At 71.8% G+C, this 27,166-nt stretch overlaps 1 protein-coding gene across 1 annotated transcript in view; it reads left to right on the top strand.

The window, feature by feature from the left end:
- Nucleotides 1-25,034, top strand: part of BTBD19 (BTB domain containing 19) — an 83,279-nt gene extending 58,245 nt beyond the window's left edge. Inside the window, exons 5-8 of the mRNA XM_077825048.1 lie at nucleotides 21,792-21,860; nucleotides 23,054-23,185; nucleotides 23,932-24,057; nucleotides 24,912-25,034. Coding sequence (XP_077681174.1) covers nucleotides 21,792-21,860; nucleotides 23,054-23,185; nucleotides 23,932-24,057; nucleotides 24,912-25,034 — 450 coding nt within the window. The remainder of the gene's footprint in view (nucleotides 1-21,791; nucleotides 21,861-23,053; nucleotides 23,186-23,931; nucleotides 24,058-24,911) is intronic.
- The last annotated feature ends 2,132 nt before the right edge of the window (nucleotides 25,035-27,166 follow it).

The raw sequence follows: 27,166 nt of genomic DNA, 5'->3' as shown, positions 1-27,166 counted from the left end.
AGCTGAGCGCCGCTCTCGGCGAGTGTCTGGCTGGGGACGCTGGGGCTGCCCTGGGAGGTGAGCGCCGCTCTCGGCGAGTGTCTGGCTGGGGACGCTGGGGCTGCCCTGGGAGGTGAGCGTCGCTCTCGGCGAGTGTCTGGCTGGGCCCCGCTGGGGCTGCCCTGGGAGGTGAGCGCCGCTCTCGGGGAGTGTCTGGCTGGGGACGCTGGGGCTGCCCTGGGAGGTGAGCGCCGCTCTCGGGGAGTGTCTGGCTGGGGACGCTGGGGCTGCCCTGGGAGGTGAGCGCCGCTCTCGGTGAGTGTCTGGCTGTGGACGCTGGGGCTGCCCTGGGAGGTGAGCGCCGCTCTCGGTGAGTGTCTGGCTGGGCCCTGCTGGGGCTGCCCTGGGAGGTGAGCGCCGCTCTCGGCGAGTGTCTGGCTGGGGACGCTGGGGCTGCCCTGGGAGGTGAGCGCCGCTCTCGGCGAGTGTCTGGCTGGGGACGCTGGGCCTGCCCTGGGAGGTGAGCGCCGCTCTCGGCGAGTGTCTGGCTGGGGACGCTGGGGCTGCCCTGGGAGGTGAGCGCCGCTCTCGGTGAGTGTCCTGGCTGGGGACGCTGGGGCTGCCCTGGGAGGTGAGCGCCGCTCTCGGCGAGTGTCTGGCTGGGGACGCTGGGGCTGCCCTGGGAGGTGAGCGCCGCTCTCGGTGAGTGTCTGGCTGGGGACGCTGGGGCTGCCCTGGGAGGTGAGCGCCGCTCTCGGCGAGTGTCTGGCTGGGCCCCGCTGGGGCTGCCCTGGGAGGTGAGCGTCGCTCTCGGCGAGTGTCTGGCTGGGGACGCTGGGGCTGCCCTGGGAGGTGAGCGCCGCTCTCGGTGAGTGTCTGGCTGGGCCCCGCTGGGGCTGCCCTGGGAGGTGAGCGCCGCTCTCGGCGAGTGTCTGGCTGGGCCCCGCTGGGGCTGCCCTGGGAGGTGAGCGCCGCTCTCGGCGAGTGTCTGGCTGGGGACGCTGGGGCTGCCCTGGGAGGTGAGCGCCGCTCTCGGCGAGTGTCTGGCTGGGGACGCTGGGCCTGCCCTGGGAGGTGAGCGCCGCTCTCGGCGAGTGTCTGGCTGGGGACGCTGGGGCTGCCCTGGGAGGTGAGCGCCGCTCTCGGCGAGTGTCTGGCTGGGGACGCTGGGGCTGCCCTGGGAGGTGAGCGCCGCTCTCGGTGAGTGTCTGGCTGGGCCCCGCTGGGGCTGCCCTGGGAGCTGAGCGCCGCTCTCGGCGAGTGTCTGGCTGGGGACGCTGGGGCTGCCCTGGGAGGTGAGCGTCGCTCTCGGCGAGTGTCTGGCTGGGCCCCGCTGGGGCTGCCCTGGGAGGTGAGCGCCGCTCTCGGCGAGTGTCTGGCTGGGCCCCGCTGGGGCTGCCCTGGGAGGTGAGCGCCGCTCTCGGCGAGTGTCTGGCTGGGGACGCTGGGGCTGCCCTGGGAGGTGAGCGCCGCTCTCGGCGAGTGTCTGGCTGGGGACGCTGGGGCTGCCCTGGGAGGTGAGCGCCGCTCTCGGTGAGTGTCCTGGCTGGGGACGCTGGGGCTGCCCTGGGAGGTGAGCGCCGCTCTCGGCGAGTGTCTGGCTGGGGACGCTGGGGCTGCCCTGGGAGGTGAGCGCCGCTCTCGGCGAGTGTCTGGCTGGGGACGCTGGGGCTGCCCTGGGAGGTGAGCGCCGCTCTCGGTGAGTGTCTGGCTGGGGACGCTGGGGCTGCCCTGGGAGGTGAGCGCCGCTCTCGGGGAGTGTCTGGCTGGGGACGCTGGGGCTGCCCTGGGAGGTGAGCGCCGCTCTCGGCGAGTGTCTGGCTGGGGACGCTGGGGCTGCCCTGGGAGGTGAGCGCCGCTCTCGGTGAGTGTCTGGCTGGGCCCTGCTGGGGCTGCCCTGGGAGGTGAGCGCCGCTCTCGGCGAGTGTCTGGCTGGGGACGCTGGGGCTGCCCTGGGAGGTGAGCGCCGCTCTCGGCGAGTGTCTGGCTGGGGACGCTGGGCCTGCCCTGGGAGGTGAGCGCCGCTCTCGGCGAGTGTCTGGCTGGGGACGCTGGGGCTGCCCTGGGAGGTGAGCGCCGCTCTCGGTGAGTGTCTGGCTGGGGACGCTGGGGCTGCCCTGGGAGGTGAGCGCCGCTCTCGGTGAGTGTCCTGGCTGGGGACGCTGGGGCTGCCCTGGGAGGTGAGCGCCGCTCTCGGCGAGTGTCTGGCTGGGGACGCTGGGGCTGCCCTGGGAGGTGAGCGCCGCTCTCGGCGAGTGTCTGGCTGGGCCCCGCTGGGGCTGCCCTGGGAGGTGAGCGCCGCTCTCGGCGAGTGTCTGGCTGGGGACGCTGGGGCTGCCCTGGGAGGTGAGCGCCGCTCTCGGCGAGTGTCTGGCTGGGGACGCTGGGGCTGCCCTGGGAGGTGAGCACCGCTCTCGGTGAGTGTCTGGCTGGGGACGCTGGGGCTGCCCTGGGAGGTGAGCGCCGCTCTCGGCGAGTGTCTGGCTGGGCCCCGCTGGGGCTGCCCTGGGAGGTGAGCGCCGCTCTCGGTGAGTGTCTGGCTGGGGACGCTGGGCCTGCCCTGGGAGGTGAGCGCCGCTCTCGGTGAGTGTCTGGCTGGGCCCCGCTGGGGCTGCCCTGGGAGGTGAGCGCCGCTCTCGGCGAGTGTCTGGCTGGGCCCCGCTGGGGCTGCCCTGGGAGGTGAGCGCCGCTCTCGGGAGTGTCTGGCTGGGGACGCTGGGCCTGCCCTGGGAGGTGAGCGCCGCTCTCGGCGAGTGTCCTGGCTGGGGACGCTGGGGCTGCCCTGGGAGGTGAGCGCCGCTCTCGGCGAGTGTCTGGCTGGGGACGCTGGGGCTGCCCTGGGAGGTGAGCGCCGCTCTCGGCGAGTGTCCTGGCTGGGGACGCTGGGGCTGCCCTGGGAGGTGAGCGCCGCTCTCGGCGAGTGTCCTGGCTGGGGACGCTGGGGCTGCCCTGGGAGGTGAGCGCCGCTCTCGGCGAGTGTCTGGCTGGGCCCCGCTGGGGCTGCCCTGGGAGGTGAGCGCCGCTCTCGGCGAGTGTCTGGCTGGGCCCCGCTGGGGCTGCCCTGGGAGGTGAGCGCCGCTCTCGGTGAGTGTCCTGGCTGGGGACGCTGGGGCTGCCCTGGGAGGAGAGCGCCGCTCTCGGCGAGTGTCCTGGCTGGGGACGCTGGGGCTGCCCTGGGAGGTGAGCGCCGCTCTCGGCGAGTGTCTGGCTGGGGACGCTGGGGCTGCCCTGGGAGGTGAGCGCCGCTCTCGGGGAGTGTCTGGCTGGGGACGCTGGGGCTGCCCTGGGAGGTGAGCGGCGCTCTCGGGGAGTGTCTGGCTGGGGACGCTGGGGCTGCCCTGGGAGGTGAGCGCCGCTCTCGGTGAGTGTCTGGCTGGGGACGCTGGGGCTGCCCTGGGAGGTGAGCGCCGCTCTCGGCGAGTGTCTGGCTGGGGACGCTGGGCCTGCCCTGGGAGGTGAGCGCCGCTCTCGGCGAGTGTCTGGCTGGGGACGCTGGGGCTGCCCTGGGAGGTGAGCGCCGCTCTCGGCGAGTGTCTGGCTGGGCCCCGCTGGGGCTGCCCTGGGAGGTGAGAGCCGCTCTCGGCGAGTGTCTGGCTGGGGACGCTGGGGCTGCCCTGGGAGCTGAGCGCCGCTCTCGGCGAGTGTCTGGCTGGGGACGCTGGGCCTGCCCTGGGGGTGAGCGCCGCTCTCGGCGAGTGTCTGGCTGGGCCCCGCTGGGGCTGCCCTGGGAGGTGAGCGCCGCTCTCGGTGAGTGTCTGGCTGGGGACGCTGGGGCTGCCCTGGGAGGTGAGCGCCGCTCTCGGCGAGTGTCTGGCTGGGGACGCTGGGGCTGCCCTGGGAGGTGAGCGCCGCTCTCGGAGAGTGTCTGGCTGGGGACGCTGGGCCTGCCCTGGGGGTGAGCGCCGCTCTCGGCGAGTGTCTGGCTGGGCCCCGCTGGGCCTGCCCTGGGAGGTGAGCGCCGCTCTCGGCGAGTGTCTGGCTGGGCCCCGCTGGGGCTGCCCTGGGAGGTGAGCGCCGCTCTCGGCGAGTGTCTGGCTGGGGACGCTGGGCCTGCCCTGGGAGGTGAGCGCCGCTCTCGGCGAGTGTCTGGCTGGGGACGCTGGGGCTGCCCTCGGAGGTGAGCGCCGCTCTCGGCGAGTGTCTGGCTGGGGACGCTGGGGCTGCCCTGGGAGGTGAGCGCCGCTCTCGGCGAGTGTCTGGCTGGGGACGCTGGGGCTGCCCTGGGAGGTGAGCGCCGCTCTCGGTGAGTGTCTGGCTGGGGACGCTGGGGCTGCCCTGGGAGGTGAGCGCCGCTCTCGGCGAGTGTCTGGCTGGGGACGCTGGGCCTGCCCTGGGAGGTGAGCGCCGCTCTCGGCGAGTGTCTGGCTGGGGACGCTGGGCCTGCCCTGGGAGGTGAGCGCCGCTCTCGGCGAGTGTCTGGCTGGGGACGCTGGGCCTGCCCTGGGAGGTGAACGCCGCTCTCGGCGAGTGTCTGGCTGGGGACGCTGGGGCTGCCCTGGGAGGTGAGCGCCGCTCTCGGCGAGTGTCTGGCTGGGGACGCTGGGGCTGCCCTGGGAGGTGAGCGCCGCTCTCGGCGAGTGTCCTGGCTGGGGACGCTGGGCCTGCCCTGGGAGGTGAGCGCCGCTCTCGGTGAGTGTCTGGCTGGGCCCCGCTGGGGCTGCCCTGGGAGGTGAGCGCCGCTCTCGGCGAGTGTCTGGCTGGGGACGCTGGGGCTGCCCTGGGAGGTGAGCGCCGCTCTCGGCGAGTGTCTGGCTGGGCCCCGCTGGGGCTGCCCTGGGAGGTGAGCGCCGCTCTCGGCGAGTGTCTGGCTGGGGACGCTGGGGCTGCCCTGGGAGGTGAGCGCCGCTCTCGGGGAGTGTCTGGCTGGGGACGCTGGGGCTGCCCTGGGAGGTGAGCGCCGCTCTCGGTGAGTGTCTGGCTGGGCCCCGCTGGGGCTGCCCTGGGAGGTGAGCGCCGCTCTCGGCGAGTGTCTGGCTGGGGACGCTGGGGCTGCCCTGGGAGGTGAGCGCCGCTCTCGGCGAGTGTCCTGGCTGGGGACGCTGGGGCTGCCCTGGGAGGTGAGCGCCGCTCTCGGTGAGTGTCTGGCTGGGCCCCGCTGGGGCTGCCCTGGGAGGTGAGCGCCGCTCTCGGCGAGTGTCTGGCTGGGGACGCTGGGGCTGCCCTGGGAGGTGAGCGCCGCTCTCGGCGAGTGTCTGGCTGGGGACGCTGGGGCTGCCCTGGGAGGTGAGCGCCGCTCTCGGCGAGTGTCTGGCTGGGGACGCTGGGGCTGCCCTGGGAGGTGAGCGCCGCTCTCGGCGAGTGTCTGGCTGGGGACGCTGGGGCTGCCCTGGGAGGTGAGCGCCGCTCTCGGCGAGTGTCCCAGCAGGGCCTGGGGGCTCAGCAGCAGATGGGACACGAGAGGTGGCGCCAAGGGCCAGGGGAGTCCCAGGGAGCAGTGCCAGACGCTGGCAGGTGTGGGAGGAGAGGGCTCTTGCTGCTGGGCAAGGGGGGACGGGAGGAGCTGCTCCAGCCTCTGTATTGCTGCTGGGACTCAGGGCCGGGGATCCCACCTTTTGGGGGGGTCATTGCCCCCCAGGGGAGGGAGCTGAGCCTCTCCTCCCTGGACCCCTGTGCAGGGGGGCTGCGGGTCCCGGGCAGGTGATGTGGAACGTTCCCAAGGTCAAAACGGGGGCACGTCAACCCCCATGTTTGACACCGAGGGCTGGCAGGCCCCATGGCAGGTTGATCACGTCCAGGCTGAGCCGGGAGCAACCCACCGGTGTCACCCTTTGGCCGAAGAAACCTCAACATGTCCGGCCAGGTCCTCTGAGCCACTGAGCACCAGGGGGGAGCTGTTCAAGACCTGGCAGGATCAGGCCCTGAATAAAGCCCTCTGGTGGCAGTGGGGTGTTCCCCACCCTGCTTGGCTGGGCATTCCCTGCTCTGTCTGGCCACAGGAGCCAGCTGAGCGAGGAGGGGAAACTGAGACACAAAGCCGCTCCTTGCAGCCGATCTCCAGAGACCTGCTTCGGAGCAGGCTGGCAATGCCATGGCCTCCTGGGAGATGCACCCCTCCACCTGGGCTGCTTCCGGCTCCCCCACCAGAGCTGAGGTTGCCTCTGCAGGGCGGGGGAGGGCTGAGAGCAGGCACTGACAGAGAGGCAGTGATGCCCAGTGAGTAGAGCACTGGGCTGGCTCTCCAGAGACCTGGCTCCTATTCCTGGATCTCCCACTGGCCTGCTGGGGGAACTTGGTCACGTCGTTCCCCCTCCCCATGTCTCAGTTTCCCCTCCCACTCCGTGTTGAGGAGCTCTTTGGGGCAGGGGCTGTCTGTCCCTCTGTACAGTACCCAGTGCAGGGGGCCCTGCTCTCAGCTGGGAGCTGGCAGAAAGCCCTGGTTTTGCCGGAGGAGAGTCAGCGAGGGCACCAGGTCTGTGAGGGCAGATCTGGGGACGGGAGGGTGGCAGCTTTCCATGGTGCAGGGAGATTTTCCCCCTTGGTCTGCAAGCTGCTCTCGGTCGCTGATTGATTCAGAGAGTGGCTCAGAGCAGGGTTGGCGGCGAGGAGGAGGCCCCGGGCAACATGCTGACGCCGGGGTTTCTGTTCCACCGAAACGCTGCTCCCAATAGCCACGGGGCCTGTGCTGGTGCAATCAGGAGTCGCTCAAAGGGCCTGATTCTCCCCTCGCTGACGCTGGCAGACTGGTGGATCCCTGATAATGTAGCCATTGGTTCCCAGCCGAGCTGCACCACCCCAGAAGGGGCTCTGTTGCCCAGCACTGCCTGGGTGAGAACTACCCCTCGCGGGCATCATTCCCCCCACCTGTCCCGCTGACTGAGGAGGGCTGTACATGACCAGCGTGGCCGCGAGACACAGACACGCAGGACTCTGTGCTCCAGAGCTGCCTGGCAGTACCATAGGCCTGGGCCTGGCTCTGGGCCTGGAGATCGGACCCCCTGTGTTGCCCAAATGACCCTGTCGGCTCACAGAGCAGACAGGCTGACGGTGTCCCGCTGGCCTGCTCTGGCCTGGGCACCGGGCACCACAGGCAGGCCAGAGGGCCAGTGGCTGAGCTGCACTCCCATGAAGAAGCCTCTGCTCCCCCGACGGCTCCTTAGGGAGCCCTTGGAAACTGGCTTTGCCCAGCTCCTTTCTCCCTTTCCCCAAGTCCTGCCCTGGCCCTGCTGGACCAGCTGCCCTGCTGCACCCCCCATGGTGGCAGTGGGCGCCTGGCTGGGCACAGGGGACACCGTGGCAGATTGGAGCGAAGGCCGGCAGCTGAGCCGCCCCGCTGTGGGTCTGTGTCAGCCTGCCCCCTGCCCGGGCCTCAGGCTGGTAGCCGGAGCATGGCATCAGGCTGATAGCGCAGCCCTCCACCTGCCTCGAGGGACCACCCCTTAGGCCCCACTGTTCGCCGGCCACAGAGCCTGGCTTGCCGCTTGTCTGACGCTGGGAGCTGAATTTGATCCATTGCGCCGGGGCTGCGGCAGAGCCGTGCACAGAGCCGCACCGCACCCGGATCGTGGGTCTCCCCAGCTCTGCTGGTGCCCCTCACTCCCGACCCGCAGCCCCCTGCTCTTCCAGCCTGGGCTCCCCACCCCCAGCTCTGCCGGTGCCCCTCACTCCCGACCCTCAGCCCCCCTGCTCTTCCAGCCTGGGCTCCCCACCCCCAGCTCTGCCGGTGCCCCTCACTCCTGACCCTCAGCCCCCCTGCTCTTCCAGCCTGGGCTCCCCACCCCCAGCTCTGCCAGTGCCCCTCACTCCCGACCCTCAGCCCCCCTGCTCTTCCAGCCTGGGCTCCCCACCCCCAGCTCTGTGGGTGCCCCTCACTCAGGCCAATTAAAATTGAAGGGATTGTTGCCTGAAGCATGGCTCAGAGTTCAGCCTGCCAAGAGCTGCTGGTGCTCAGGGCATGAACTGAGCCAAGAGAAACACTCCCCTGCTCGAGCGTCACCTAGGAACGAGGCGCATTTGTGCGGCCAGAATTGGCCGCTGTTGGGGAGCTGCCCCTGGGCTGGCTGGACCAATGATCGATCTCTTCAGCTACAGCTGCCCCCTGTCCTTAGGATGTTGCCTTCTGAAGTTTCTGAGGCCAGCACATTCCACGTGGGCTCTTGTTGTGTGTATGGTCATGGCAGGCGTTACCGGGGGGCGCTGATACACAGTCTGCCAAGCGCACGAGCAAGTGCTCAGTCTTGGGCAGACAAGCTGCGGGATGAGGCCCTGGTTCTGTGCAGAGGCAGCTGAGCAAGCCACGGCAGCGTTGCTCTCTGCCTTGGGCTCTGATTAGAGTCAAGGCTTGAGGCGGCTGCTCGCTGGGAGCTGGGATTTCCCCACGTGCGGTTGAGACCTGCTCTGGTCCAGGCCGGTGCAGGTGGGTAAACAAGCCAATTGCACTTCGAATAGACCCTGACTCTGCGTCACAGATTTCTCCTGCACTGGGAAGCCACCAGGCCCCGGGCACCTGCTACCACTCAGTGGAGCAGCTGGCGTTTCTGTGCCGCATGGCTCAGTGGGTCTGAGCCGGGCTGGGTGCCTGGTAGCCAATGGAGTCCCGGTGCTGTCAGACCCGGATAGGAGCCCTCCCTGAACAGGCCCTAGCGGAAGCCTTTGCGCTCGTTGTTCTCTCCGCTGGCAGCTTTCCCCCGGCGCCCGGCTCTGTGGTTGCTGTCATGCGGCTGGGGCAGGTCTGTCTCAGCAGGGTTTCCCTGGCGCGGGCGGGCGGCTGGCACCACGTGAAGCGCTGCTCGGCGGAAAGAAGCAGGAGGGGAAACCGGCATCAGGTGCCCTGGAAAGTGACGGTTGGGCCCTGGCGCGTGGAACAATCCGTCTGGCGGGGGGGGAGCCGCCCGCAGGGGGTTCCCCTGGCTCCCCTTCCAGGGCAGGTTCGGCTGCGATGTGCACAGACCCCTCTGCTCTCGCCCTCTGCAGCTGGCTGGGGGTGGAGGACGGAGCCTGTACGGCACCCATTCCCGTCCCTGGGGGTGCAGGGCTTAGCCTGGCTTAGTGACCCCACTGAGGTCCCTGACCTCGACTCTGTCACTCAGTTGTGGAGCAGCCCCTCCCCCCAGCTCCGCGCTGCCCCATGGGTGGGTGGCTCCTGGCGGGAGAGGGTGTGCGGACTGCAAAGGTCTCAGCTACGTGGGGGGAGAACAGCCCCGAAGGTCCCAGGGTAGAGATGGGGCTGGGACCAGACAGGTCTATGGGCCACCTCTGCCCTGGGCACGGCCCCCAATACCCCCCACAGAGCAGGGTGAGGGATCGTCTGGCCTGGGACAGAGCCAGCCGCCCAGGAATTCCCTCTTTCCAGCAGTGCCAGCAGCTGTGGGGTGATCTGTGGCAGGGGCTGCTGTGTCTCCCTGTCAAGCCGTGGAGCCCAGATCGGCTCTGCACCCAGATGGGGGGCATTTCGCTGTGGGGTGCTCGGAAGAGCCACCCTCTCTGAGACTGCAGCCAATGCAGCTGCTGTGGGGTGCCCCCTGTGATGAAGTGGGACTGTTCTTAATGTTTCCTTTGAATACTGTAGGGGTGTCTCAGTTTCCCCTAGGCAGTTCTTAAGTCTCTAGGTAGTGGGATAAGGGGGTGCAATTGTTGCAGAGCACAGGGCCAGGGTACATAAATGGCCGACACCCTGTTTCCTGGCAACTGATGGCCTGGACCCTTCCCCCTGCAAGGTGGGAGCTAAAGGGTTGGAGAACAAAGCAATCAGGTGCCCTCCTGGCCCGGGAAAGGGGAAAGCCCAGAGGAGGAGGGGCTGGAGGGAGTTTCAGTTTGGGGCTGGCTGGGACATGGAGTGAAGTGCAGACGTGGTTGTCTGGTTCACTGCCCCCCAAAATGGACCCAGCTGAGGGGTCCTGTTCTCTGCACCTACAAGCTCTGTTTTAGACCATGTCCCTGTCGTCTAATAAACTTTCTGTTTTACTGGCTGGCTGAGAGTCCCATCTGACTGCGGAGTTGGGGGGCAGGACCCTCTGGCTTCCCCAGGACCCTGCCTGGGCGGACTCGCTGGGGGAAGTGCACGGAGGGGCAGAGGATGCTGAATGCTCCGGGGTCAGACCCAGGAAGGTGGAGCCGGGTGAGCTTTGTGTCCTGAAGACAGGCTGCTCCCAGCGGGGAGACCTCCCCAGAGTCCTGCCTGGCTTCGTAGGGAGCAGTCCCAGAGCATCGCCCGGGGACTCCGTGACACCCCCCAGCCAGGCCTGGCTCCCTGGAGTCACTCTTGGGGCGTCGCTGGCTGCTAGGACCGATTTTCCAGCTGGAAGGGATTTCACTCAGTGAAGCTGGATCCGTCTGGACAGTGCCCCTGCCCGGAGCGCCCAGGGCCTGGTCTTCCTCGAACGTGTGGGCCCAGATTCCTTTACCTGCTGTCCTTACTGTTCAGCTAGTGCCCACCTCATGACACCCAGATGCTGTGGTGATGGGCACCCAGGTGAGAGCCTGGCCAGCTGGCCCTCACCAGCCATGCGTGTCAGGCTGGGTTTGGCGGTACTCACCCAGACTCCAGTGCCTCCCTGATGGATGGCACGGGTGCCCATTTCCCCGGGTTTGGCTGCAGACGTTCCCTGGCACTGCGGCATGACCTGTGAAGGCGCGGCACACAAATAACCCCAGGCTTGGTGCCAGGGCACCTGACCACACCTCAGTGGCACGGAGCCCCCTCCCTGCCCCGGGCAGGGCTGGCAGGGTAGGAGCATCACCACCCATACAGTCAGCACCCACCCTCCGTTACAGGGCAGCCGGGCACCCCAGCCTGTCAGCTAGGCAGAGGCGGGTGGGGTCTGCTGGGCACGATGGTTCTTGCTGGGCGCCTGCCCACGGCTTTGGGATCAGGGTGTCTGGGCTGAAGAGCTGTTTGCTGAGGGGCGCTGGGCATCGCCGAGAGGCTGGTGGGGGCAGGGGAGAGGTTTGGCAGCTGCGGGTGGGGTGAGGTTAGGGCTGCACTGGGGGTCAGGGAGTGCCAGGGTGGGAGGGGCAGAGGGTGCTGGGCCCAGTCGGAGGGGGTTAACGGTCATGCCATTGTTGGGGGACTGTGGCAGGAGTCTTAATGGCCAGGCCCCTGGCGCTCTGCTCCCCCCCGGTGTGTTCGCGGCCGGGCCCCTGGCGCTCTGCTCCCCCCCGGTGTGTTCGCGGCCGGGCCCCTGGCGCTCTGCTCCCCCCGGTGTGTTCGCGGCCGGGCCCCTGGCGCTCTGCTCCCCCCGGTGTGTTCGCGGCCGGGCCCCTGGCGCTCTGCTCCCCCGGTGTGTTCGCGGCCGGGCCCCTGGCGCTCTGCTCCCCCCCGGTGTGTTCACGGTCGTGCCGGGCCCCTGGCGCTCTGCTCCCCCAGTGTGTTCGCGGCTGGGCCCCTGGCGCTCTGCTCCCCCGGTGTGTTCGCGGCCGGGCCCCTGGCGCTCTGCTCCCCCGGTGTGTTCGCGGCCGGGCCCCTGGCGCTCTGCTCCCCCGGTGTGTTCGCGGCCGTGCCGGGCCCCTGGCGCTCTGCTCCCCCCCGGTGTGTTCGCGGCCGTGCCGGGCCCCTGGCGCTCTGCTCCCCCCGGTGTGTTCGCGGCCGGGCCCCTGGCGCTCTGCTCCCCCCCGGTGTGTTCGCGGCCGGGCCCCTGGCGCTCTGCTCCCCCCGGTGTGTTCGCGGCCGGGCCCCTGGCGCTCTGCTCCCCCCGGTGTGTTCGCGGCCGTGCCCCTGGCGCTCTGCTCCCCCGGTGTGTTCGCAGCCGGGCCCCTGGCGCTCTGCTCCCCCCCGGTGTGTTCGCGGCCGGGCCCCTGGCGCTCTGCTCCCCCGGTGTGTTCGCGGCCGGGCCCCTGGCGCTCTGCTCCCCCCGGTGTGTTCGCGGCCGGGCCCCTGGCGCTCTGCTCCCCCCGGTGTGTTCGTGGCCGTGCTGGGCCCCTGGCGCTCTGCTCCCCCCCGGTGTGTTCGCGGCCGGGCCCCTGGCGCTCTGCTCCCCCCCGGTGTGTTCGCGGCCGTGCCGGGCCCCTGGCGCTCTGCTCCCCCGCTGTGTTCGCGGCCGGGCCCCTGGCGCTCTGCTCCCCCCGGGGTGTTCGCGGCCGGGCCCCTGGTGCTCTGCTCCCCCCCGGTGTGTTCGCGGCCGGGCCCCTGGCGCTCTGCTCCCCCGGTGTGTTCGCGGCCGGGCCCCTGGCGCTCTGCTCCCCCGGTGTGTTCGCGGCCGTGCCGGGCCCCTGGCGCTCTGCTCCCCCCCGGTGTGTTCGCGGCCGTGCCGGGCCCCTGGCGCTCTGCTCCCCCGGTGTGTTCGCGGCCGGGCCCCTGGCGCTCTGCTCCCCCCCGGTGTGTTCACGGCCGTGACGGGCCCCTGGCGCTCTGCTCCCCCAGTGTGTTCGCGGCCGGGCCCCTGGCGCTCTGCTCCCCCGGTGTGTTCGCGGCCGGGCCCCTGGCGCTCTGTTCCCCCCGGTGTGTTCGCGGCCGGGCCCCTGGCGCTCTGCTCCCCCCGGTGTGTTCGCAGCCGGGCCCCTGGCGCTCTGCTCCCCCCCGGTGTGTTCGCGGCCGGGCCCCTGGCGCTCTGCTCCCCCCGGTGTGTTCGCGGCCGTGCCGGGCCCCTGGCGCTCTGCTCCCCCCCGGTGTGTTCGCGGCCATGCCGGGCCCCTGGGGCTCTGCTCCCCCCCGGCGTGTTCGCGGCCGGGCCCCTGGCGCTCTGCTCCCCCGGTGTGTTCGCGGCCGGGCCCCTGGCGCTCTGCTCCCCCCGGTGTGTTCGCGGCCGGGCCCCTGGCGCTCTGCTCCCCCCCGGTGTGTTCGCGGCCGGGCCCCTGGCGCTCTGCTCCCCCCGGTGTGTTCGCGGCCGGGCCCCTGGCGCTCTGCTCCCCCCGGTGTGTTCGCGGCCGGGCCCCTGGCGCTCTGTTCCCCCCGGTGTGTTCGCGGCCGGGCCCCTGGCGCTCTGCTCCCCCCGGTGTGTTCGCAGCCGGGCCCCTGGCGCTCTGCTCCCCCGGTGTGTTCGCGGCCGTGCCGGGCCCCTGGCGCTCTGCTCCCCCCGGTGTGTTCGCGGCCGTGCCGGGCCCCTGGCGCTCTGCTCCCCCCCGGTGTGTTCGCGGCCGTGCCGGGCCCCTGGCGCTCTGCTCCCCCCGGTGTGTTCGCGGCCGGGCCCCTGGCGCTCTGCTCCCCCGGTGTGTTCGCGGCCGGGCCCCTGGCGCTCTGCTCCCCTGGTGTGTTCGCGGCTGGGCCCCTGGCGCTCTGCTCCCCTGGTGTGTTCGCGGCCGGGCCCCTGGCGCTCTGCTCCCCCCCGGTGTGTTCGCGGCCGGGCCCCTGGCGCTCTGCTCCCCCCGGTGTGTTCGCGGCCGGGCCCCTGGCGCTCTGCTCCCCCCGGTGTGTTCGCGGCCGGGCCCCTGGCGCTCTGCTCCCCCCGGTGTGTTCGCGGCCGTGCCAGGCCCCTGGCGCTCTGCTCCCCCGGTGTGTTCGTGGCCGTGCCGGGCCCCTGGCGCTCTGCTCCCCCCCGGTGTGTTCGCGGCCGTGCCCCTGGCGCTCTGCTCCCCCCGGTGTGTTCGCGGCCGTGCCGGGCCCCTGGCGCTCTGCTCCCCCCGGTGTGTTCGCGGCCGGGCCCCTGGCGCTCTGCTCCCCCCGGTGTGTTCGTGGCCGTGCTGGGCCCCTGGCGCTCTGCTCCCCCCCGGTGTGTTCGTGGCCGGGCCCCTGGCGCTCTGCTCCCCCCGGCGTGTTCGCGGCCGGGCCCCTGGCGCTCTGCTCCCCCCGGCGTGTTCGCGGCCGGGCCCCTGGCGCTCTGCTCCCCCGGTGTGTTCGCGGCCGTGCCCCTGGCGCTCTGCTCCCCCCGGTGTGTTCGCGGCCGGGCCCCTGGCGCTCTGCTCCCCCCCGGTGTGTTCGCGGCCGGGCCCCTGGCGCTCTGCTCCCCCCGGTGTGTTCGCGGCCGTGCCGGGCCCCTGGCGCTCTGCTCCCCCCCGGTGTGTTCGCGGCCGGGCCCCTGGCGCTCTGCTCCCCCGGTGTGTTCGCGGCCGGGCCCCTGGCGCTCTGCTCCCCCGGTGTGTTCGCGGCCGTGCCGGGCCCCTGGCGCTCTGCTCCCCCCCGGTGTGTTCGCGGCCGTGCCGGGCCCCTGGCGCTCTGCTCCCCCCGGCGTGTTCGCGGCCGTGCCGGGCCCCTGGCGCTCTGCTCCCCCCGGTGTGTTCGCGGCCGGGCCCCTGGCGCTCTGCTCCCCCCCGGTGTGTTCGCGGCCGTGCCGGGCCCCTGGCGCTCTGCTCCCCCCCGGTGTGTTCGCGGCCGTGCCGGGCCCCTGGCGCTCTGCTCCCCCCGGTGTGTTCGCGGCCGTGCCGGGCCCCTGGCGCTCTGCTCCCCCGGTGTGTTCGCGGCCGGGCCCCTGGCGCTCTGCTCCCCCCGGTGTGTTCGCGGCCGGGCCCCTGGCGCTCTGCTCCCCCCCGGTGTGTTCACGGCCGTGACGGGCCCCTGGCGCTCTGCTCCCCCAGTGTGTTCGCGGCCGGGCCCCTGGCGCTCTGCTCCCCCCTGGCGTGTTCGCGGCCGGGCCCCTGGCGCTCTGCTCCCCCCGGTGTGTTCGCGGCCGGGCCCCTGGCGCTCTGTTCCCCCCGGTGTGTTCGCAGCCGGGCCCCTGGCGCTCTCCTCCCCCCCGGTGTGTTCGCGGCCGTGCCGGGCCCCTGGCGCTCTGCTCCCCCGGTGTGTTCGCGGCCGGGCCCCTGGCGCTCTGCTCCCCCCCGGTGTGTTCGCGGCCGTGCCCCTGGCGCTCTGTTCCCCCCGGTGTGTTCGCAGCCGGGCCCCTGGCGCTCTGCTCCCCCCCGGCGTGTTCGCGGCCGTGCCGGGCCCCTGGCGCTCTGCTCCCCCCCGGCGTGTTCGCGGCCGGGCCCCTGGCGCTCTGCTCCCCCCGGTGTGTTCGCGGCCGGGCCCCTGGCGCTCTGCTCCCCCCGGTGTGTTCGCGGCCGGGCCCCTGGCGCTCTGCTCCCCCCCGGTGTGTTCGCGGCCGGGCCCCTGGCGCTCTGCTCCCCCCCGGTGTGTTCGCGGCCGGGCCCCTGGCGCTCTGCTCCCCCCGGTGTGTTCGCGGCCGGGCCCCTGGCGCTCTGCTCCCCCCGGTGTGTTCGCGGCCGTGCCCCTGGCGCTCTGCTCCCCCCGGTGTGTTCGCGGCCGTGCCCCTGGCGCTCTGCTCCCCCCGGTGTGTTCGCGGCCGGGCCCCTGGCGCTCTGCTCCCCCCGGTGTGTTCGCGGCCGGGCCCCTGGCGCTCTGCTCCCCCCGGTGTGTTCGCGGCCGGGCCCCTGGCGCTCTGCTCCCCCCCGGTGTGTTCGCGGCCGGGCCCCTGGCGCTCTGCTCCCCCCCGGTGTGTTCGCGGCCGGGCCCCTGGCGCTCTGCTCCCCCCGGTGTGTTCGCGGCCGGGCCCCTGGCGCTCTGCTCCCCCCCGGTGTGTTCGCGGCCGGGCCCCTGGCGCTCTGCTCCCCCCCGGTGTGTTCGCGGCCGGGCCCCTGGCGCTCTGCTCCCCCCGGTGTGTTCGCGGCCGGGCCCCTGGCGCTCTGCTCCCCCCGGTGTGTTCGCGGCCGGGCCCCTGGCGCTCTGCTCCCCCCGGTGTGTTCGCGGCCGGGCCCCTGGCGCTCTGCTCCCCCGGTGTGTTCGCGGCCGTGCCGGGCCCCTGGCGCTCTGCTCCCCCCGGCGTGTTCGCGGCCGTGCCGGGCCCCTGGCGCTCTGCTCCCCCCCGGTGTGTTCGCGGCCGTGCCGGGCCCCTGGCGCTCTGCTCCCCCGGTGTGTTCGCGGCCGGGCCCCTGGCGCTCTGCTCCCCCCCGGTGTGTTCACGGCCGTGACGGGCCCCTGGCGCTCTGCTCCCCCGGTGTGTTCGCGGCCGGGCCCCTGGCGCTCTGCTCCCCCCCGGTGTGTTCGCAGCCGGGCCCCTGGCGCTCTGCTCCCCCCCGGTGTGTTCGCGGCCGGGCCCCTGGCGCTCTGCTCCCCCCGGTGTGTTCGCGGCCGGGCCCCTGGCGCTCTGCTCCCCCCGGTGTGTTCGCGGCCGGGCCCCTGGCGCTCTGCTCCCCCCGGTGTGTTCGCGGCCGGGCCCCTGGCGCTCTGCTCCCCCCCGGTGTGTTCGCGGCCGGGCCCCTGGCGCTCTGCTCCCCCCCGGTGTGTTCGCGGCCGGGCCCCTGGCGCTCTGCTCCCCCCCGGTGTGTTCGCGGCCGGGCCCCTGGCGCTCTGCTCCCCCCGGCGTGTTCGCGGCCGTGCCGGGCCCCTGGCGCTCTGCTCCCCCCGGGGTGTTCGCAGCCGGGCCCCTGGCGCTCTGCTCCCCCCGGTGTGTTCGCGGCCGGGCCCCTGGCGCTCTGCTCCCCCGGTGTGTTCGCGGCCGGGCCCCTGGCGCTCTGCTCCCCCCCGGTGTGTTCGCGGCCGGGCCCCTGGCGCTCTGCTCCCCCCCGGTGTGTTCGCGGCCGGGCCCCTGGCGCTCTGCTCCCCCCGGTGTGTTCGCGGCCGGGCCCCTGGCGCTCTGCTCCCCCCGGCGTGTTCGCGGCCGTGCCGGGCCCCTGGCGCTCTGCTCCCCCCGGGGTGTTCGCAGCCGGGCCCCTGGCGCTCTGCTCCCCCCGGTGTGTTCGCGGCCGGGCCCCTGGCGCTCTGCTCCCCCCCGGTGTGTTCGCGGCCGTGCCGGGCCCCTGGCGCTCTGCTCCCCCCCGGTGTGTTCGCGGCCGGGCCCCTGGCGCTCTGCTCCCCCCCGGTGTGTTCGCGGCCGGGCCCCTGGCGCTCTGCTCCCCCCGGTGTGTTCGCGGCCGGGCCCCTGGCGCTCTGCTCCCCCCGGCGTGTTCGCGGCCGTGCCGGGCCCCTGGCGCTCTGCTCCCCCCGGGGTGTTCGCAGCCGGGCCCCTGGCGCTCTGCTCCCCCCCGGTGTGTTCGCGGCCGGGCCCCTGGCGCTCTGCTCCCCCCGGTGTGTTCGCGGCCGGGCCCCTGGCGCTCTGCTCCCCCGGTGTGTTCGCGGCCGTGCCGGGCCCCTGGCGCTCTGCTCCCCCCGGTGTGTTCGCGGCCGTGCCGGGCCCCTGGCGCTCTGCTCCCCCCGGTGTGTTCGCGGCCGTGCCGGGCCCCTGGCGCTCTGCTCCCCCCCGGTGTGTTCGCGGCCGTGCCGGGCCCCTGGCGCTCTGCTCCCCCCGGGGTGTTCGCGGCCGTGCCGGGCCCCTGGCGCTCTGCTCCCCCCGGTGTGTTCGCGGCCGTGCTGACATCGCTGCTGTGGCAAGTCAGGCGTTTCCTGTTTACCCTGCGGCGGGGAGGCCTTTGCCTGGCGGTGTTAGAGCTGAAATACTCGCTCGGGCTGTGGTCACCCAGCCCCGGAGCAGGGACAGGAAAAGCGGGCCCCGGGGTGGGACTGTTTGTCCTCCACACAACTGGGCGAACAGCGCGTCACAAGAGACGCAGACCGCGAGGTACACACACAGTCAGGCCCACACGCGGGGTGAGATCCAGACGTACACACGGACCGGTCACACGCCGACCTACAGGCACGCGTGGCTGGGTACACACAGCTACACACGTACACACACACCTGGCTGGGTGCGCCCACGCGCACGGGGCAGCGTCAGGGTGCGCTCGGCCCCAGCCCGCTTGTTGCTTCCCTTCCAGCCCAGGTGGTAGCAAATCGCGCCCTCAGCATGAGCGAGCCCCGCGACGCTGTTGCAGAAAACGCCAGTGCACGGGTGGGCTGCATTAGCAGAGGCAGTGTGTGCAGGTCCCGGGAGGGGGGGAGCGCTGGCCGGGCCCCCGCCGGAGGACAGTGTCCAGCTTCGGTCCCCGCCGTACAGCGGGGATGGAGAGAAACTGAAAGGATCCAGAGGCGAGCGACAGAGACGCTCAGGGGTGGAAGGCAGCCGTGGGAGCAGAGGCTGAGGGAACAGGGTGCGTTTAGTGTGGAAAAGGGGAGATTAAGGGGGGACAGGATAGCGGTCTTCAAACACGTGAAAGGCTGCCATAAAAGAGATGGAGAAAAGTTCTTCTCTCTTGCCCCAGAGGGCAGGACAAGAGGCGATGGGTTCAAACAACAGCAGAGCAGATGCAGGTTAAATCTCAGGCCAAACGTCCTAACCAGAAGGCCAGTCGGCCCATGGAGCAGGCCTTTGGGAGGTCATGGCATGATGGCAGGTCCTTCGCGGGAGGTTTCCGAGAGGAGACTAGATGATCCTGGCGGTCCCGTCTAACCCTGTGGGTCTATGATTCTACACCCCAGCCCGAGCGTGGGGACCGCATCCTGCCCCCCATCTGCCTGCCCTGCCTCGGGCTGTAGGCAGTGGGCTCCCTGCTGGCAGGGGTGGCGCAATTGTGCGTCATGCAGCCAGCGTAGGTGCCTGGCGCTAGATGGGAAAGGCAGGGGCCCCCTGGGTGCAGGGGTGTGCCCGGGGGTGGGCAGGCCAGCGAGCTGGTTACAGGCATTGGACAGGCCGTGCTGGGCCAGCTGGAGACCTCTCGGCTCATCCTCCCCCACCCAGAGAGACTGTGTCTTGGGGGGGTGAGGACAGGGGTCGGGGAGCCGGGGTGATGCGGGGGCCTAGACCCAGCAAAGCCACTGCCCTCACAGCCTCTTCGGCTTCAAGGCCAGACGGGACCGGCGCGATCTGCCGTGGCAGGGCGCAGAACTTGCAAGACACCCAGAACCTCTGGCTGAGTCACTGCCCCTCTAGCCATGGGTTCAAGACTTCCCGAGACTCCCCATTGAGCCTAGTTCAAATCAGCGAGTGACCCGGGCCCCACGCTGCAGCCAGGGTCTCTGCCAAGCTGAGCCGGGGGGAAATTCCTTCCCCACCCCAAATCGGGCGATAGGTTAGGCCCAGCGCAGCCGGACAGCTGGCAGAGAAGTCTCTGTCGGACTCAGAGCCCTCCCCACCCTGTGCCCCGCCTCTGCCCGTTGGGGTATTCGCTGCGAGCTGGCTCCGATCGGCCACGTGCCCTCGTCGGCCCAGCCGTCTTGTCACCCCGGCCCCGCCACACACTGCTCAGGGCGCAATGGGCTGGGAAGGGAGCCGCTCCCCGAGGAGCCGGTGCCACGGCCGAGCCGAGCTGGCTGGGGACGGGGATCCGCGAGACCCCCCTGGCCGGGGGGGGCAGAGCTGGCCCGGGCCGTGGGCTGGAGCAAGCCGGTCGTGCTGAGGGTGCAGTCACAGCGGTGGCCAAGCGCGCTGTGAAACCGAGCGCTGGGGCCGCTCCCAACTGTGCTGGCTGGGGGAGCAGCTCCATGCTCCAGCCCGGCCGTGGGGCGCCCCCTGCTGGCGCCCCTACAAACCGTGTAAATCCCTCGGGACCGACCTTCACAGGAACCAAGGATCTGGCCCCACTGAATGCCAGGCGGGCACGACTGCCGTGGTGGCCTGGCTCATGCCCCGTCCCTCGGAGCGGCTGGCGGCCCAAAGCCCTGCTGAGGCTGGAGAACAGGACAGGCTGAGATCCCGTCCGAGGCAGGGCATGTGTGTGTGTGTGAGTGACTGTGAGTGTGCGCCACGTGTGCAGGGCACGGCTGTGTGTGTGTGTCTGTGTGTGCGGGGCAGGCGTACGTTGTACCTGTGTGTGTTGGCTCCAGCCCCGGTCACGGACCCCCCGCCCCACGGCTCACTCTCTGCGTCGCAGGTGCCCGGAGAGACACCAGTGGCAGGGCCAGGGGGTCCCGGCCCTGGCAACGCCCCCCTCTGCCCCCCAACGGAGCAGCAGCCTCGCTGGGCCCCCCCAACCCTTGCCCAGTGCCTTGAGGGTGCAGCGATCCTGGGAGCTCTTTGGGGTGGGGATCCCTGCAAAACCGCCCGGCCCGTGTGCGGCCCTGACCCACAGGCTCCCTGGGGCGGGGCAGCCTCCCTGCTGGGAAGCGCAAGGGGGTGCTGCCCGCCACCCCCGAGCCCATGTCCCTGCGGCCCCCCAGCAGAGCCGAGCTGAGCCTGGGGCTCCCAGGGTGACGCTCCCAACGAGAGGCTCATGGCCCCGTTTCCCTCCCAGCGAAGGCCGCCAGGGTGACAATGCGCCAGCGGGCACCGAGCACTGGGCTCCACCGGCTGCGTGGGGGGACGTGGCGAATCCTAGAGCTCGTGAGACTGAGCGATTGTAAGCAGGGGCTAGTCAGACACCCCCGACCCCCAGCTCCGTCGGTGCCCCTCACTCCCGACCTGCAGCCCCCTCCTAGCCCAGCCCTGGGCTCCCCCACGGCTCCGCCGGTGCCCCTCACTCCCGACTCGCAGCCCCCTCCTAGCCCAGCCCTGGGCTCCCCCACGGCTCCGCCGGTGCCCCTCACTCCCGACCCGCAGCCCCCTCCTAGCCCAGCCCTGGGCTCCCCGCCCAGCTCCGCCGGTGCCCCTCACTCCCGACCCGCAGCCCCCTCCTAGCCCAGCCCTGGGCTCCCCCACGGCTCCGCCGGTGCCCCTCACTCCCGACCCGCAGCCCCCTCCTAGCCCAGCCCTGGGCTCCCCGCCCAGCTCCGCCGGTGCCCCTCACTCCCGACCCGCAGCCCCCTCCTAGCCCAGCCCTGGGCTCCCCGCCCAGCTCCGCCGGTGCCCCTCACTCCCGACCCGCAGCCCCCTCCTAGCCCAGCCCTGGGCTCCCCCACGGCTCCGCCGGTGCCCCTCACTCCCGACCCGCAGCCCCCTCCTAGCCCAGCCCTGGGCTCCCCGCCCAGCTCCGCCGGTGCCCCTCACTCCCGACCCGCAGCCCTCCGCTAGCCCAGCCCTGGGCTCCCCCCCGGCTCCGCCGGTGCCCTTCACTCCCGACCCGCAGCCCTCCGCTAGCCCAGCCCTGGGCTCCCCCACGGCTCCACCGGTGCCCCTCACTCCCGACCCGCAGCCCCCTCCTAGCCCAGCCCTGGGCTCCCCGCCCAGCTCCGCTGGTGCCCCTCACTCCCGACCCGCAGCCCCCCGCTAGCCCAGCCCTGGGCTCCCCCACGGCTCCGCCGGTGTCCCTCACTCCCGACCCGCAGCCCTCCGCTAGCCCAGCCCTGGGCTCCCCGCCCAGCTCCGCCGGTGCCCTTCACTCCCGACCCGCAGCCCTCCGCTAGCCCAGCCCTGGGCTCCCCCACGGCTCCACCGGTGCCCCTCACTCCCGACCCGCAGCCCCCTCCTAGCCCAGCCCTGGGCTCCCCGCCCAGCTCCGCTGGTGCCCCTCACTCCCGACCCGCAGCCCCCCGCTAGCCCAGCCCTGGGCTCCCCCACGGCTCCGCCGGTGTCCCTCACTCCCGACCCGCAGCCCTCCGCTAGCCCAGCCCTGGGCTCCCCCCCGGCTCCGCCGGTGCCCTTCACTCCCGACCCGCAGCCCTCCGCTAGCCCAGCCCTGGGCTCCCCGCCCAGCTCCGCTGGTGCCCCTCACTCCCGACCTGCAGCCCCCCGCTAGCCCAGCCCTGGGCTCCCCCACGGCTCCACCGGTGCCCCTCACTCCCGACCCGCAGCCCCCTCCTAGCCCAGCCCTGGGCTCCCCGCCCAGCTCCGCTGGTGCCCCTCACTCCCGACCCGCAGCCCCCCGCTAGCCCAGCCCTGGGCTCCCCCACGGCTCCGCCGGTGTCCCTCACTCCCGACCCGCAGCCCTCCGCTAGCCCAGCCCTGGGCTCCCCCCCGGCTCCGCCGGTGCCCTTCACTCCCGACCCACAGCCCCCTCCTAGCCCAGCCCTGGGCTCCCCCACGGCTCCACCGGTGCCCCTCACTCCCGACCCGCAGCCCCCTGCTAGCCCAGCCCTGGGCTCCCCGCCCAGCTCCGCTGGTGCCCCTCACTCCCGACCCGCAGCCCCCCGCTAGCCCAGCCCTGGGCTCCCCCACGGCTCCGCCGGTGCCCTTCACTCCCGACCCGCAGCCCCCCGCTAGCCCAGCCCTGGGCTCCCCCACGGCTCCGCCGGTGCCCCTCACTCCCGACCCGCAGCCCCCTGGTGTGCCATGCCCCCTTCTCCAGCTGACTCCGGCCGTCTGTCTGTGCTCTCCCTGCAGGCGGCTGTGACCTATGGACAGATGGACCTGCAGCAGCACTGCCTGGTGTTCGTGGAGGACCACATGCGGGTATGGGCACTCAGGGAGTGAGGGGGGGCCCAGGGCCTCAGCGCTGTGCATCGGCCGGCCCCCCCCGAGCTCTGGCAATAGCCCCACGCCCCGCCGGCAGACTCAGGCATGCGGCCAGGGCCCCACATGGAACCAGCCCTGAGCAGCCAAGAGAAGGGGCGTCGCCCCAGGCAGGGGGGCACAGGCCAGGCTGGCCCTGTCAGTCCAGGGCCCCGGGGGGGTAGGATGCCCCAGATGGCCATGGGCAGCGGGTGCTGGGCCACGCAGGGGCGCTGGGCGAATGGGCCTGGGTCACGCAGGGGCGCTGGGCGAATGGGCCTGGGTCACGCAGGGGGCGCTGGGCGAATGGGTCTGGGTCACGCAGGGGGCGCTGGGCGAATGGGCCTGGGTCACGCGGGGCGCTGGGCGAATGGGCCTGGGTCACACAGGGGCGCTGGGCGAATGGGCCTGGGTCACGCAGGGGGCGCTGGGCGAATGGGTCTGGGTCACGCGGGGGTGCTGGGCGAATGGGCCTGGGTCACGCGGGGGCGCTGGGCGAATGGGCCTGGGTCACGCGGGGGCGCTGGGCGAATGGGCCTGGGTCACGCGGGGGTTCCCAGGGCCCCTTCTGCCCTCAAGGTCGACGAGTCTGAGCTGCTGCTCCCCTCGGGTGGGGTGCAGCAGAGGGGTGGCGGGATGGGACAGGGCAGAGGGGGGATGGGGGTGGGGCGGGTCAGAGGGGTGGCAGGATGGGGCGGGGTGGAGCAGAGGGGTGGCAGGACAGGGGCAGGGCAGAGGGGGGATGGGGGTGGGGCGGGTCAGAGGGGTGGCAGGATGGGGCGGGGTGGAGCAGAGGGGTGGCAGGACAGGGGCAGGGCAGAGGGGGGATGGGGGTGGGGCGGGTCAGAGGGGTGGCAGGATGGGGCGGGGTGGAGCAGAGGGGTGGCAGGACAGGGGCAGGGCAGAGGGGGGATGGGGGTGGGGCGGGTCAGAGGGGTGGCAGGATGGGGGGGGTGCAGCAGAGGGGTGGCAGGACAGGGGCAGGGCAGAGGGGGCGGGTCAGGGGGGCAGTAGGACAGGGACGACGGGAGGGACGGGCGGCAGGTACATGCCCGGCAGTTGTGGGGCGGGGTTCTGGGCCCGCCCCATGCCAAGTGGGGCCAGCCCCGCTGCCAGGCTGCCAGGGGTGACCGGGCCCGTTTGTGGCACCGCAGGAGGTTGTCCAGACACGGGGCTTCCACGAGCTGTCGGGCACGGCGCTGGGGGTCGTGCTGCAGAGCGACCGGCTGGCCATCGACGAGCCGGACCTGATCCGGGCTGTGCGGGAATGGGCCCACGTCAGCTCGGTGAGTGCCGGCAGCCCCAGGGCCAGGAGCTGGGGCTCACCCAGCTAGGGGCTTTCTCAGCCCCCACCACGGGGAGGCTGGCAGGGGTTGTTCCCTGGCGTGCGGGGGGTGGGATGTGTCCCCGGTCACCCAGTGAGTGCATGGCAGAGCTGGGAATGAACTCCCCCGACTCTAACCCATAGACCCCACTCCCCGCCCAGAGCCGGGGGAGAACCAGGCGTCCTGGCTGCCAGATCCCTCCGTCCCACTCCTATAGATCCCACTGCCCTCGCCTCCCAGAGCTGGGGATAGAACCCAGGCATCCTGGCTGCCAGCCCCCACCCACCCCAGCCCACCCAGGAGAAGCAGAGCACAGGGCCCCAGGGGTGTCCCCCACCCAGGACCCAATCTCTGGGGCACAAGCACAGGTGATGCCAGTCCCTGCCCAGCCCTCAGTGCTCCCCTGTCTGCCCTGGGGGCGAGATGCCAGGGCTCTGTCCCTTGGGATGCCTGAGGGGGACTGGCCGCTGCAGGGCCGAGCACACAGGAGGGCGGATGGTGGTGGCTGGTGACATGGGCCCCCATCACCTGGGAACCTGGCCGAGACCCCCAGCCCGTCTCCTGCCGGCTGCCAAAGAGCTGGGGGGCCCTGCCACCCCGGGGTCAAAGGCCCCAGATCGCATCCCCCCCCTCCGGCCCCCCAGGTCCTCCCCGCCCCGGCTCTCTGGGTCATGGATCCGGCCCCTGACTCTGCACTCCTGTTCCAGGCTGTCCTGGAGCGGCCGGTGGCCGAGGTGGCAGCAGGGCCGGTGCGTGAGCTCCGCCTGCCCCTCCTCTCGCCCCGCGAGCTGGCAGCCCTGGAGAGCCACAACCAGAGGGACCCGCTCATCCCGGTGAGGGGCCGGCTGGCTGCGTCTGTCCGGCTGCGTCCGTCCGGCTGCCCTTTGGCCCCATCTATCTCGGTGCCTGTCTGTCTGTGTCCTGCTGGCTGTGTCCATCTGTCTGCCCATGAGCCCTGGCTGTCTCTGGGTCCGTCCGTCTGGATGTGTCCATCTGTGTCTGTCTGTCTGTCCATGGGCCCCAGCTGTGTCCGTCTGTCTGTGTCCGTCTGTCCATGGACCCGGGCTGTCTCTGTGTCCATCTGTCTGTGTCCATCTGGCTGTCCACGCTCCCCAGCTGTGTCTGTGTCCGTCTGTCTGCCTGTGCGGCCCTGGCTGTCTACGTCCATCTGTCTATGTCCATCTGCCTGTCTGTGTCCATCTGTCCATGCACCCCATCTGTGTCTGTGTCCGTCTGTTCAGTCACCCCTGGCTGAGATCAGGCCCTTGGGAAGGCCTGGCCAGCCTAAGGCATTTGGGGGCGGAGGCTGAGCCCCATGGGACCTGCTCCAGGCCCTTGGGCCAGCCCCTGGGGTCGGTCTGGACAGTGTCCCCAGGATGGGGAGAGGCTGGTGAGAGATGCCAAGGGACTGGGGTCAGGAAGCTGCTGCTGGGGAGAAGCAGGGACGTTTGCGGCACTGACCCAGACGCCTGCCCACATCCCCCTGTGCCAGGCACCAGCCCTATCGCCCTCTCCGTCCCTGTCACTTCTTGGTGCCTCTTGCAGCCCTGTCCTGCCCCACGGCCCCAAGCCCCCTGGTGCCAGTCCCCGTGTCCGGCTGGGCCCGGCTGCGAGCTGCGTGCCCAGGGACAGCCCTGGCATGGCTGGGACCGGCCAGCATTGCAGCAACCTGGTGTCTCCCCCGCAGGTGGAGTGCATCGCTGAGGCCTGGAAGTGCCACGCGCTGAGGAAGGGGAGAGGGGCGCCATCCCGTCTGTACCAGTGCCGCAGGGGCACCCAGCCCCGGGAGCACCACAGCTACCTCCAGTGAGGGGGCGGCAGTCAGCGGCGGGCGCCAGGCGTTGCCCGGGGGCAGGGAGAGGCTGTTCCTGCATCTCTGGGACGAGTGACGGGCAAAGCGAACTTCCCAGGACACCGCTGGTCTTGTGCCCCCGACATACCAGAGCTGGGGGCAGGCCATTGTTCTGCGTGCGTGGGAGGGGGGCACGGCTGAGACAGGGCCTGTCCCAGCCGTGCTGCGCCCCACAGCCGCTGGGGCATTGTGCTAAGCTCAGCCTGCCCACAACACCTCACGTCTGAGCCTGATCTCGGGTGGAGCTGGGGAAGGTCAGGTTAGTACCTCCTGCAGCCTGGGGCCAGCTACAGCAGCCCAGGGGCTGCTCTAATGTATACCTGGGCTGTAACAAGGGCTAGCTGGCAGCCCAGACTAGCCAGAGGGCCCAGCCTGGTGGGCAAGCCCCCTCCTGTCTACCCTGGGGTGCGTGCTGCCCAGGGATCCCCCTGAGCCGGAGAGAGCCCCGGCTTGGGTTGCTATCTGCTTTCCAGCCCCTTTGTGCACAGGCCCTGCCTCTCTAGCGTGTGTATGATCCCGGGCGGGGGTTGGATGCCCACAAGCCCCAGGGCCATGCCTCTCACCAAGTCACAGGGCCACCGAAGGAGGGGGCCAGCCCTGGCACATGCTGGGCAAGGCCTCAGGGGGTCACTTGGGGCCCTGGGGCTGCCCTGCACTGCAGGCAGGATCAATACATCTCCATGGAGCTCATTGCTGAGTCAGCGTCTTGATTTCAGTAACGCCTCAGAGCTGGGGGGAGCCCTGGGCTCGGCTAGCAGGGAGCTGTGGGTCGGGAGTGAGGGGCACCACAGAGCTGGCAGTGGGTAAAGCCCAGGGCTGAGCTAGCAGGGGGCTGCAGAGATAGACTAAGGGGGTCTGGGGGGGAGTTGCCCATCGACGGCCTATGGCCAGCACCCCATGTCCCTGCACCCTCATCCCTGGGTGAGTCAGGGTGGGGGCAAGGGCCTCCCGCTGGAGCTCTGCCTGGGACAGCCCCTGGGACAGCGGGCTCCCCTTTGTGACTGTAGCCCCCTGCTGGGGGTCCAGACTCCTGGGTTCGTTGCCCTGCCACCGGCCCCCTGTGGGACCTCAGGGAAGTTGTGCTCTTGCTCTGTGCCTCAGTTTCCCTATCTATGGCAGGGCTGCCAGGCTGAGACCAGCCAGAGCCCACAGAGGGGTGGCACCGGAGATGGGGTCCCCCAACGCTGGTAGCAAGGGCGCCTGCCAGCTGGGTGGGTAACAGCAGTGGGCACAGTGCAGCACGGCCAGACCGGCCCCCCATCTGCCGGTCTAGGCTGCCCAGCTCCCTGCACTCTCTGCCCATCACACGTAGCAGCAGCCACTCAGGGTCAGTGCAAGGCGCTGGATCCCGAGGCCGGCGCTGAGGCATCCCTGTGGCACTGATGGGTCTTGACCTCCAGGGACCCCAGCCAGCTCGTGGCCCAGCCTAGCCTGGGCCTGGTGCAGCTCGACGAGCCCTTGGCACCTCTTCCGCCCCACGCCCTGCCTCGCTGGCTCTGGGTCTGCGCTCGGTGCGGTCACCTCCACCTGGCCTGCAGCTACCCCTCGGGGTGGGCAGAGCCAGGGCAGCAGGCTGCTTCCACTCCCTGCAGCGCTCTGCCCTGCTGCCCAGGGACACCAGAGGCAGAGGTGAGGGGCCCGCCCAGCCCGGGGAGCCAGTACAGCGTTCCCTTCTTCAGCCAGGTGGGGACACTGAGGCCGGGATTGCCTAGGACAGTCAGTTCCTCCGGGGCCCATGGGAGCCAATGCCGGGATGTGCTACCCTGCATGCCCACCCTGTCCAGGGGGCACGGGGCAGCAGGGACACGGCCCTGTGACCCGACAGAAGGGTGCTACACAACCCGACTGCCAGCATGCTGAGCCCAAGGGCTCTGGGCCAGGCATCGACGGGGGACGAGGGCTCAGTGGCCTCCATGGGGAAGGGACCAGGCCAGCCCATGGGGGCCAGCGGGACGTGCTGGGCTCAGGCCTTGGGATCTGCTGGAGCTTGGCTGCCTGGCAGGCCTCCACCCAGGGGGTCCAGCTTGTCTCCTGCAGGCAGGGCGGGGGCCCTAGTCCAGCTCCTTGTTCCCAGGCCCCACGCCAGGGAC

Source organism: Eretmochelys imbricata, chromosome 8 (assembly GCF_965152235.1).
Source record: "Eretmochelys imbricata isolate rEreImb1 chromosome 8, rEreImb1.hap1, whole genome shotgun sequence".
NCBI lineage: Eukaryota > Metazoa > Chordata > Testudines > Cheloniidae > Eretmochelys > Eretmochelys imbricata.
This window is presented reverse-complemented; position numbering and strand designations above follow the sequence as displayed.